Below are 12,663 nucleotides of genomic sequence, written 5' to 3'. Positions count from 1 at the left end.
CTACTGCCTGATTCGCAATGATTATGAAAAGACAGCAAGGGAAAAACACATTTACAGAATGCTATCTTAGCCAATCAAAGGAAAATTTTCCAGTTTGAGAATGCTTAGGGTCTTCCTAGAAGGAAGACAGAAATCTGGGATGAAAAGAGATTGGATTGAGGTCCCCCTTGCACTGACCCTGGAGTCTAGCCTTCTTCTGCCACAGTCTGGTTGTGTGACCTTGAGAACATCACTTTCCATCTCTGGGCCTCAGTTTTTTCATCTATAAACTGAAAGGTTAAGCAAAATGTTCCAATTCTAACCTTCTATGGCTCTGTTCTCCTGCCTTCTTTCCATATAGGAAGCTACATCTGAAAGAGGTTAAATGATTTCCTAGTAATGACATCCATCATATTCGATGCACCAGTAGAAAAGGTGATTATTCAGTCAAATAATCATGCATATATGAACAATGCATGGGAACACACACGGAAAGATAGTGACAAGTTTGCAAAAGTCAGTCTGATTTGGTAGAGATGCTCTCTCCTGCCTTGTCGGTCTTGAGTGATGCTCTCTTCACCCAGGCACCTTCTTATCACAGGACCCGCTGGGACCCCCAGGCTGCCTCTCTTCCCCTCCCTCCAGCCTCTCCCCCTGGCTGCTGACAGTGGCTTCAGCCACCAGTACACTGCTGGCAGCATCTTCTGACATCCAAGGGAAGATGAAGAGAGAAGAGAGAGAATTGAAGAGAGAGAGTTGTGGCAAAACTCTGGTTTTGAGAGAGAGAGTTCTTCTCTCTGGTGAAGAGAGAGAGTTGTGGCAAAAAACAATTTCACTGTAGAAGAATTCTTTGATTTGTGTTTGAACTTGGAGCAACTGATACGTTTCTGTGATAAAACTTCATAAATCCCCCAATTGTGTCGAAACGGCTACAAAGAAAATGTCCAGTTCTCTCCTGAAAAGTTCTATAAAAACTAAGGATGTAAACAGGTTCTGATGATGTTCTGCTAAAGCCTGAGTGCATTCCAAATGTGGGGCCTATGATTCTGTAGGGGAGGGAGGGGGGGAGGGAGAGGGGAAGGAAGGGAGGGAGGGAGGGGGAGGGGGAAGGGGAGGGAGGGGGAGGGGGAAGGGGGAGGGAGGGGGAGGGAGGGGGAGGGAGGGAAGGAGGGAGGGAGGGAGGGAGGGAGGGGGGAAAAATGTTTCCGGTAGAGCAGTAGTTCTCAACCATGGCTGTATAGTGAAATCTCCGGGTGAAAAATACCAATGTTTGAGTCCACTTTTAAAGAGGTTAAAGTCCCCAGTGCCATCAGGATTGAGAGTCAATGTAACGCAGCATCATTTTAATAAAATAGCGACTCAAGAATATTCAATTACTCAACAAGAATGGCAACTCAAAAGGATTTTCGTTGTTAAAAATTGCTACCAAAAAGCCCACCAGCTTCTTATCACAGAGGTCTAAGAGGTCCAAAGGGTCCCTGAGAATTCCCTCTATCCTTGGGGTAAGCACTGTCATGTTCTTGAGTCCCCAGTCCTCCTCCTCTGAGGCCTGCACAGCCCCTGTGAGCCCTGTGCCATGTAATTCTCCATATCTCTCACCCTTCTAAAATTATTACCTGATCAATGCTTCAGGCTTAGTACAGTCAAACCTCTTTTCCTGATAATAAGATCGACTCAGGGGCTTTTAACAACCGTAGATCATTCCTGTAACTCTTATTTGCTAAAGGTTCATTCATTCACTACATCACAACTTTTACAACTGCTGGCCAGTTGAAAAATACCTGAGGCAGAGTGATGAATTGGAAAGACACTGTGCCGAGAAACTGAAGGCCTTGAATCAAGCTTCAGATTTGCCCATGCCTCTCTCCAGATGACCTGATGCAAGTCACATAACATTTTGAGCTTGCATTTCCTTAAAGGTAAAGTGAGAAATCTGGTTAATGTCTGATATCCACCGCAGCTCTGAAATGTTATACTGCAGATGATGTTCTTATCCACGTTCCGGTAATGATGCTAATGAACAGTAAAGGGTGAGAAAGTAAGTGCAGAGGAGAAGCACAAGGAAAAAGCTAATGGTCCCGGTGAGCCACAAGTTGACAGCCTGGCTCTCAAAGCATCGACAATATCCCTATAAGTTACCTTTTTAAAAGACTACAGTGTAATCTTATGGCAGTAGAATTTGGTAGGTTCTACTTTCTGCTACTTTGTCTGTATGGAAAGACCATTTTCACTCCCCTCACACTGGGAAAACCACCCTTGCAAAATGAAAAGGCAATGATCTGATTCTCCAGTTGTTAAATTGCCTCTAAGAGGAAAAGGAATTATGTTAAAAAAATTCCTCTAATATGCCAGGAAAGTTTTACAATATTCCAACCCCAAGTTCAGTTCCTTGTTCCTCTGTAGGAGCTCTTGCACCCACATCTCTCCATTCTTTTCTTTCCAGCAACCATGACCATCTCCTCATGCAGCTTCCTCCTTAAGACAATCCTGCCTGTTACCACTGCATATATCTTTATGCCACTTGATGTCTGACTTTTCTACTCCAAAAAGTTTGAAGACCAAACTTTGGTCTTATTTCCTGCAGACCAAGTTAAACTATTGATATTTAGCCTGGCATTCCCAGATCTCTACAGTCTAGCTTGTAACCTACTTTTTCTCTCCCTTTTTCTCAAAGCCAGTCTGATCCACTTGACTGTCCATCCCTCAGTTAAGTCACATGAAGTCCCTCCACTGGGCATTTGCTCGTGCTGTTCCTCCCACATGGAATAGCTTTCCCCATTTTCTCCCACATAGACTAACCTTGGCCATTCTCAGAAACTGAGCCAGCTCACATTTTATCTCTGCCATGAAGCAGTCATGCTGGTTTACAATGATCTGTCCTTCCTCCAACTATACTAGGCAGCACTTAAACTTGAACTCCCCTGGATTGTCTGCCTTTTGTTTGTTGCATGTTTCCTGGTTAGACTGCATGTTCGGAATGACAGAGTCCATGTACTTAATGCTTCTATCTTTCCCCCTTCTTTTCTCCCTCCTTCCCTCCTTCCCTCCTTCCTTTCTTCCTTCCTTCCACTTTCCCATAGTACTTACAGTAAAATTTGGGGGAATACACTAAATTAGCAGTAGTCACCTTATAAATAAACACTGTAATACCAGACTTTAGTCAAGGGAGTCCTTGGTGCTTCTCTCTTCCACAGCCTGATCAACGGGACACACGTTCTCTTGTGTCCGTTAGCTCTTAGCTTGGAATCCAACACCTTTCAGCAAGTTCCATTGTGAGAATACTTAGTATTATTAGGACACATGTCCAAGTTTAGGTTCTAAAATTTTATGCACAAATTTCCCAAAAGGGTAGAAATGGTCTAAGAAATAGGAACAAATTTAAAGAAAAGAGTGAAATTCACTTATTCATTTCAATAGTGTGTTAAGTCATGCATTCCTCATTTAAAGAGCTAATGATAACAGAATCGGAAACTACTAAATCAAGAAGGGACCTCACCTTCTGGTTTTAGAGATGAGTCAGCTGGGGCTCCGTCAGAAACACTCAGTCTATATGAGGTACTGCCTCTTGCAATGCTGTTTGCCCTTCTTCCTCTTTAGCAGCTCCTCTCCAAAAAGGGGTTCTTCTAATGTCTGCCAAACTCGTTCCCTATTAATCACTTCCCAAAGATTGTCTGTAAATAAAATGCACAGACAAAGTTGGACAAGAAGATCAACCTACAGAGATCGCTCCCAATTTTTGAAATTATCTTATTTATGCTTCTAGGATAGAATAACTTTCTAGAAGTGAGCTCTAAGCCTAGGTAAAGAGAATTTTTGTGGAGGTGAAGGGTAGCTATAGGGAGGTGAGTTATATATTTAGATATGCAAATAATGATTTTGTTTGTTTTTGAGTCTGTTGCAAGGAAAAGGAAGAGTCTGAGGACAAACAGAAGTGGGTTCTTGCTGCTGCAGCCTTTGCCATGGGCCCTAGAATCCCCCAGTCAGGCTAGGTGAGGCGTTAGGGAGGATATACAACCCTCGCTTGCCTCTCTTCCTCCATACAGGGAATGGAGTTGTATTAGAGAGGTACCCCACCTGCAGCCTCAGGGACAACTTTCAAAGTCACATTGGGACCCCCAGAACACTCTGGAATGACCTCCCTCCCCATCTGCACAAAATTGACACACCCAGTGAAAGGAAGGGTGGGACCTTGCCCTACCCAGGTCAGTCCTCCTGCCCTTGGTCCTGCACCATTCAAAGACTTACCAACTCCCCTTTCATTTCTATTGGGGGGTAGAAGAGCAGTAAGAGGAGGAGATGGAAACGTTTTTCCCCTAAAATTCCAGCCCAAATTTCACTTTTTGTTGTTTTGTTTTTTTTAAATAAAAATCTATCTCAATTCCACTCTCTTGCCTCAACGTGTTTTTCATTTGCAAGAGGATGCAGGAACTAGCCTTGCCTTGAGTGTTCTTTTGAAGTAGCTGCCTAGAGACTCATCCCTAGAGAACTGATTTTACCTCTCTGGACCTCAGATTTCCCATCTGTTCAATAAAGAGGTTGATGGATGATGTCTAAATTCTCACCCGCTGAAAACGTGGGAGTACCTGAGCCCCACTGCCCCTTGACTTTTCCACTCGAGGGTCCGGCACAGAGATAGATAGTTAAAGGTTAAGGATCTCTCCAATGGAGAGTTGTTAACATGGGGTTGAGCGATCCCAGGCAGCAGGTTTCTGGCCTCGCCCAGCCGCGGTCTCAGAAATATCCCTCTCCAAGACTTCCCAACTGGGAGGCTGCGGCAGGGTCTCCTCTCCTTATTCTTCTCCCAGGCCCCTCGGGCGCAGCTCTATCCTCCTCCTGGACACCGAGCAGCCGATAGCATCCTCAAACCCGGGTAAGCCTGGACCCCTACAGCTAGCTCGGTTTCTCAGAGCCCTGCCGCTACCCCTCCTCAATGTCGCTCTAGGTCCCCACTACTTTCCACTTCCAGACATTCTTCCAGCCGCACCGGCCACACTTTGGACCCCCTGCGCCGGGCTCTGAGAGCCAGGGCTGCCGCGGAGCGGGGCGCTCTCCCGAGGCGTCCCGGGCTCCAGCACCCCTCCACACCACCACCCCCCCGCCCCACGCCCCGCCTCAGGACCCTGCCGTCGCCTTCCCTCGAACTCCCTGGGTGCTCTCCCGGCGCGCTCCTTCCTGCATCCACTCAGGGAGACCACCCCCCCCATCCCCGCTGCCACCTCCCCAGCAAAACAAGAGCTGGTCAGTGGGCAGGGCGCCCGGCCCAACCGGCCCTCTGCTGGGCGGGGGCGGAGAAGGCCCCGAGCCTCGCCGGGCTCCCGGGCGCGCTCAGCTCTGCCGGGATCCCGAGAGCGGCCTCGCGCGGGAACCCCGCACCAAGGCGCCGGAGCCGCAGCCTCCCGCCCGCGGGCGCCCGCCGCGCTCACCCCGACCCCGGGACGCGGGAGCCCCGGGCGCCGCTGGAACCCCGCGCAGCACGCCGGAGCTCGAGCGGCCCCCCACGCTCCTCTTCCGGCCCCCTCCAAGGAGGGGCGCGCGGGGCCCCAGAAACATCTCCCGCCCTCCCCCACCCCCTTCCCAGCCCGCCCACCGGACCCGCGCGGCGTGGCGCGGCGCTGCGCTCGGATTCCAGGAGGGAAGCGCCGCTCGGAGTCCCTGGCGTCCTCAGTCCTGCCCCGCGAAGTGGAGATGCACGAGAGGCAGGCGAGGGCGCGCAGCTCGTGAGACGCCGCGCCAGCCGGCACCATGCGCCTGCGGCCGCTGCCCCTCGTCGTGGTCCCCGGCTTGCTGCAGCTGGTGAGTGCCCGGCCCGCCGCGCGCCCCACGCCCCACGCCCCACGCCCCACGCCTCACGCGCCGGGGCCGCGTTTCGGCGGGAAAACCGCTCCGGCGGCCGTCTCGGAAGCAGAGCCTGGGGCTGCTTGGGACATGGGGTCGGGGGCGCAGGCAGTGGAGAGAGTTTAGGGTTGCCTTAGAGGTTGAAGGGAAAGAATCAGGGAATGGGGATCAGAGGGGAGCCTGAGGCGAGTGCGGTGCTTATGGAGGATTGGGACTAGAGGGCTGAGGTAAAGAAGGCAGAAAGGGGCAGGGAAGAAGGTGTGAGAGAAGGAAGAGGTCTATTGCGGAGAGGCCGAGGAGGGGATAAGGGTAGACGGACGCGATGAGGACGGGCTGAAAAGACCTGCCTCTAGCCCAGAGTTTGGGGGGCTTGGTGGGTTTTTTTCACGTGGTATTTTGCCCAGATGCCCGCAAACACTTCTAAACCACGGCATCGTGCATCCTCGTTCTCAGGGCCGGTTGGTGGCTCCTTGCTGGGGAAAAACTTAGGCAAAAGACCGATTTGGGAGGCAGACTGGATTTCTCTTCGTTTTCCGTCCGGCGCTGGGGGCTAGGATGGGGTTTTGTGCCGGCGGGGACGCAGGCTGTAACTTTCAAATCCAACTCCACACAGGAGCCCCCTCCCCGTCGTGTCTAAGCATTTTGTTCCCGAAGACCTCTCCTGTCTGGTCTGGGCGGCTCAGGGGGCGCTGAGGAATATGAAGGGTATTAGAAGGTGGTTGCAGGGTCCGCCAGGGAGGCTCTAGGCGACTGTTCCAGTGGTGCCTCTCATCTCTCCTCGCTTTTCCCGCGTGGCGCCACCCTCTCCTTCCGAAATATACCTGTATGCTGTATGGATTGCTAGTTAATTCTGTTTAAGGGAGATCCCAAGTAAGACCTTCAAGAAGACAACTTTTAAAGTAAAATTATAGAAGGGGATTGCTTTGGCGCAGTCCGCCTCTGTGATGGATTTCTCCTGCTCTCTTGGCACTTGTCTTAATACGGTGCTATCAAGAGGGCTTTCTCCAGAAGCCAAGGTTTCTTTGGTCTTCATATTTAACTTTACCCAGTTTAATCTGGCTGTTAAAACAGGGTTAAGGAACCCAAGCATGATGATTCTTCCTTTTTTCCTTCCTTCCTCCCTCCCTTCCTTTCTCTCTCCCTCTCTCTCTCTCTCTCTCTCTCTCTCTTATTTCCCTTTAGAGGGAAAGATCAAGTAACTTATTAAAGTTTCTCTATGATACATATGATATTGCAGACGCAAAGATACTCTGCAAGTTTGAGGATAGAAGGAATTCTAAAATGTCTTAGTGAAGGGGAGAGAGCACGAAAGGGCCTGTCCATTCCTTTTCCACAGAGATTAGCTTCACCTGCACAGCGTTAAGAAATTCTTCAATGGCATCAAGAAGAAAATGCAGTGATGTTCCCAAATGTCCTTGAATGAGCTGGCACATACTGCCTATATACAATATGGCATGTTAAAATAAATTTTACATCTAAGGCATTAAGCATGCCACATATATGCCATAATAGTCTTCATTATCCCTTGCTTTTTGAAATGTTTGATCTGGAGTCCAATAAAAGGTGATTTAACAAAGCAGCATTTGTATGGTGTGTGTAAGTAAAACTGTAAAAATCTGGGGAAATCCGGTACTTAGGCAGGATCTTCAGAATATCTTCATGAATCTCTTAGTTCTTGTATTTAATTTTGCATTCAGTGATCATGAACTGTGTATCTGTTCCACTGTATTAGACTCTTAAAGATGAGGAGCTATATTGGGGGGTGTGTTGGGAAAAGTTCTCCTATCAGTTTACTGTATTGGGAATGTTAGATTTTTTTTTTTTTCACACCACCAGAGTCAATAGGGAATAAGAAATACATCTTGACAAGATTATATACCCTCCTTAAGAGCTAGATTCTAATATTACAGCGTGGCTTGATTTATCAGTTTTTAAGGAAGTGTATGTCAAATTCTAATCCATTTTTGGATTGTGCTTGGGTTGTAATGTTTTTTTCCTGGAGCACTTTATCATGGTAAGTGAGGTGGGGAGCTGCAGCTGTGTGATAAGCATACATTCCTTACACTGCCATCCTTTTGGACGATAAAAAGCTGTTTACATTCTCCACAATCTTAGAGCTGTTTCCAGCCTTATAACACAAGGGGGTTAGGATGTGAAAGGAAAACAGAGTGGCTGAGCAGGGTAGATCTAAATGAAAACACCCTCCAATCCCACCATTCGCCCCACCCCAGCAGGTATCCAAAAAAAAAAAAAAAAAAAGTTATAATTTGGCCCTTTGGAGGGCTTATAGTTTTAGTCTACCTTTTCAGCTAATATTGAACTTCTTTGCTAAATCCCAATAGCAAGTGGATAAAATGCTTGAAAACTAATTTTTTCATTTTCTAGGAACCATGTGTACATAGTACATCTGCCCTTGGGGGGAGGGAGTGGAGACAAGGTTGGGTTATTGTTGGAACTGGATTTTACTTTTCCATTCCCACTGCCATCCTAAAATGCTAAATATTTTTAAATGAGTAGTGGATTCATTTGGGGATATTGAAATTTTAATTTTAAGAAAATTGCCTGATTCATGTGAAAGCAGTCAGAGGGAGTTGGGCCCAAATAAGTCACGATCATATAATACTGATACAATAACTAGAAGATTTTTACTTATTTGGGGGATATTTGTAAGTTTTAAGGAAACAATAAGCTGAATTGATAAATATTGCAGGTAAACTGTGAAGTATGTGTGTCTGTGATTTGTCCTTACCCAATTTTCCTGGCCTGTGTCTAGTGTTTTAACAGACACGTTGCTATACCTAATTAATAAGATTACTAGGCATTTGCAGAATTAAGTATCAATCCTGAATGTATTATTTTCTTTGAAATTCTTATTCAGCAACATATCTTTATAAAAATATTAATAGCACATTATTTCTTGTCTGCCATCTAATGAAGAAAAAATTAGCATTTGAATTTAATATTATAATGAGTGTTATTTTGTGACATGATACAAGGTAAAGACTTCGCTAGTTGACAGCTTCTTACAGATTTGCATGATTATTTGTAACTCATAATAAGTGTGATTTTTGCCTCTAAGTAAAATGCAGATTGTAAAAAGATTAAATTTGAATTTAAATGGATGATAAGCTTGAATTTAAGATAAAATTTAGTGGTGATTTTAAAAATTAGTTTGTTATACATTTCAACTTGTTTTTCTGTGATGTAATGATGAGTTTATCAAGTAAAATATAAATTAAAAAAGCGATGCACGTTAGCAAATTTTTAGAATCCTATAAAATCAGAATACTTGTGATGCAAAGTTTTACAATTTTAAGTTCATCCTCATTAGATAGTATCATCCCACATGAACTTATTGAGGATATTTTTGTTTATCTTAACAAATTATTGATTTTAATATTTATTTAGTGTCATAGTCATAACATATATTTATTCCCAGTTCTGTATTTTCAAGAAGTGATAACTCATGACTGTCTTCCATTCAGAAATCACAATTTCCCTCATACAGTTTTGATCAATTAACATCAAAACAGTATTTCCCAGTGTCGGATAAATAGTCATCTGTTGCCTAGCTGACAACGCAGAGGAGAAGAAAATACCACCATATCATGGTTATGACTTAGAGTTGGCTGGGCTTTGAAATTGACTCCTCATTAAAAGCATCATTATCTTAGACATTTTTAAAAATGAGAACTTGGATTAGACAATTAAGTCCTCTATTCCAGCCACTCACCTCCCAGTATAAATTGTGTTCCCTTGGCCTCTTTTAAGATTAGGTTGTGTAGTTCAGTTTTAAATGCCTTCCACATAGGAAACTGACTCCTCTTGGGAACTTATTTTATAGCTCAATAGATTTCCGAATGGAAAAGAAAAGCCTTGTTACTTTTTGTTCCGTAGTTTTTTTCTTAATTTTCTTTTTTTTTTATTGTTTCTGATTAGTGGTCAAAATGCTAAATAAGGCAGAAGGCTTTTTTGAAAAACTTTTAGAGGTTTTACATTCTCAGCTTAAAATGTGTAGCTCTTGCAAATACGAATGAATTAAGAAATGTTGATTTTTACAACACACTGCCCACCTTTTATCTATTAAAGAGCTAATCAATACATTGTGAATGATTTCATTATTTAGTAGTAGCAATCAGAGATGAATATAAGTGTGTCACAGGTTTGTGATTTTGTAAAAGCTCCAGGACTGTCTCCTACTGTTTACATATTCTGCGGTCTCTTTTACCTGAAGCTTTGCTGGGTAAGATTTGAAAAAAGAATTATAGCCACTCGCTCAAATACCTACAGTTAGGGCTGTGTCAGCATTTCTGTGAAGACTCATTTCTATCTTAGCCATAAGCATTATTGCCGGTTAGAAGTTGGCATTTAATATCTTGATTTGGGAGTCAATTATTTTAAAGCTGCTTTAAAAAATTGGTCCAAATGATTTTGAGCACTCATCCATGTGAGTTTATTCTCTAGATATTCTTATAGTATGTGGAATGATGATTTAACAAACTAATTTCTATATCATTCTTGCACAGTGGTTATAATTTAAAATGTAGCATGTTTAAATTATTTTCAATAATCTCTTCCAAGTTAACCTATTTATTGAACCACTGTAAGATATTGTAACACTGTTTCATCACAAATAATTTTAATTGTGCCAAATTCAGATGCCTTAATTGGTCTTTATTTATAACAATTGTATGAGTCTTTATTTGCTAACAATCTATTTGAATTTTTTATTACTTGTGATATGACCAATGGTATTGATGACAACTCTGTTCTTTATTTCAAAATCTTGCTCAATAAAAAAGCATCTAAAGCAATTTACAGTATAGATTTTCATATTATATAAAGAATTCTAAGATATGATTGATTGAAAACTTCCAATTTATGTTGTTTTTAGTTGATGAAGACCTAGATGAAAACCTTCAAATAACTGTTTGGTTCATTATGCTGTAAGATCAGTATATAATAAGGAATTCTGTTTCTTTATAGAACTACCATTAAAAATGAATATTTCATTATCTAAACCCAAAAGCTATAAGAAATATTTTTCCTAGCCAGATCATTCAAGAAGTTAAAATAGTTGTCTTTAAAATTGTCATTCTTGTAAATTTTGCTTTTCTTAGATTTATGAACCCACAGTAAGGAAACTGGGAAGTTTTACAAATTTAAACTACAATGATAATAATGCTCTCTTAGATTTGCATATACCTACCTGTTTTCAAGTTTCTTTCACACAGTTTATCACATTCTGTTCTCCCAAAAAATCTACAAGAAGGACATGTTAAAAGTTTCCATTTGTGTACCGGAAAGAACAATGCATTTGGAGTCAAAAGACGAGTTCTATCTCTAAATAAATTGCATATTCAACAAATATTTACTATTTTGTCCCTGACTTTACACTGAGACTGTAGCAGACATTGAGGACATAACAGTAAACAAAATGGAACTGCTATGAGAATATGAGTGTGTGTGTGTGTGTGTGTGTGTGTGTCTGTGCGCACACGCGTGTCTGTGTGTCTTGGGCTGGTCATTTAACAACCTCAAATCCCTCATCTGTACAATGACGTCATCAGTGATAAAGAGAATGAAAAATGATTTCTAACATCTCTTTCCTTTTTTTAATGTACAGTAACAGTGTTCCTGTATTTTTCTTTTTATGAATTATGTACATCTTTACTGTACAATTTAAAGTATGTCTTACCTACAAACATAATTGCTTTAAATATAAGTTTTACATGGAGTTTGTGCTGTTAACCATATCACAAATGGTACATATATTTAGAAATAGATTTTAAATACTACAAGACTGATTAATGTTATATCTTCTTATGGAAAAGGACAATTTAGTGAAACTAGGCAAAGGGAATTGACAAATACTTATTTAACACATATAATCAGCAAAATCAATAAAATTTAAATTAAAATGGTACAATAAGGGCTTTTCCCCCTCTATACCATTTTTAAATTGTAAACCACTAACATCTACTCATTTCTTTAATTTAAATAAAAAGTAAATTGGCTCTCAGTTAAATTCTAATTATTAAGATAAGCAGCGTTACAGCTTAATACTGTACTTCAACCAGAAAACTAGCATGTGACTTTTTGTACGCCTCATTAGAATCCAACCTATTTAAATCAGGAATACTTTTCACTAACTCCAAAGGTCTTGGGAGTTCTGATGTAAATGGTATGAAATTTTAAAAAGAAAACCAAGAAAGAACTAGCATGTGAGACCTATCAAAGATGGAAGAAATTGCTAATGGTTTTAACATCAGGGGACAAGTCAACTGAAACAGACTGACTAGTCCTGGGGTTCAGTCCAACTATATTTTAAACAACATGAATGTCTTTAAAAACGAAACGACTTTGTGATAGTGCCGGTTTGGGCCAAATAAAAGGATTCTCAGGTCATAAAAACACTTAAGTACATCTCTTTATTCAAGATTATGCAAGATTGTGATTTTCAAGCATTGCCATATATATTGACAGTTTTAAAGTCTCATCAGTTTTACCTTAAGTTATATGGCATGTATATTTATTCACTCAAAACTGTAACTTAGGAAATAGTTGAGATTACTTGACGGGAGAGACCACATATGTAATTTATATGGCTGTTAAAAGTCCATGATCTGCATGATATTTTGAATGGATAACGTATACAGTAAGAGAATAGGGACTCAAAAGAACCATTTAACACTTTGTAGCAATGATAACAATCATTTTTATCAATACAGTTTTGCATTTGGATAACCCAAACAGAAGACAGTTGGGATCAGTATAAGAAATGTGGCTACAGAAATGAAAAGGGAGGTGAAGTTTTCAAAAGTGTGTTTTCCATAGTCATGAATTCAC

At 42.3% G+C, this 12,663-nt stretch overlaps 1 protein-coding gene and 1 long non-coding RNA gene across 2 annotated transcripts in view; one reads left to right on the top strand and one right to left on the bottom strand.

The window, feature by feature from the left end:
- Positions 1-1,307: 1,307 nt before the first annotated feature.
- Positions 1,308-4,991, bottom strand: LOC309662453. Its single transcript, XR_014264697.1, has 2 exons — positions 3,476-4,991; positions 1,308-1,891 (listed from the first exon to the last, which is right to left on the bottom strand). It is a non-coding gene; the product is annotated as an uncharacterized lncRNA (long non-coding RNA).
- A 277-nt stretch (positions 4,992-5,268) lies between these two features.
- Positions 5,269-12,663, top strand: part of NXPH2 (neurexophilin 2) — a 99,658-nt gene continuing 92,263 nt past the window's right edge. The window contains exon 1 of the mRNA XM_082465195.1: positions 5,269-5,772. Within this exon, the coding sequence (XP_082321321.1) occupies positions 5,722-5,772 (51 nt within the window). The 5' untranslated portion in view covers positions 5,269-5,721. The remainder of the gene's footprint in view (positions 5,773-12,663) is intronic.

The sequence above is a fragment of the Balaenoptera physalus genome (assembly GCF_965194825.1).
Source record: "Balaenoptera physalus genome assembly, chromosome: 6".
NCBI lineage: Eukaryota > Metazoa > Chordata > Mammalia > Artiodactyla > Balaenopteridae > Balaenoptera > Balaenoptera physalus.
This window is presented reverse-complemented; position numbering and strand designations above follow the sequence as displayed.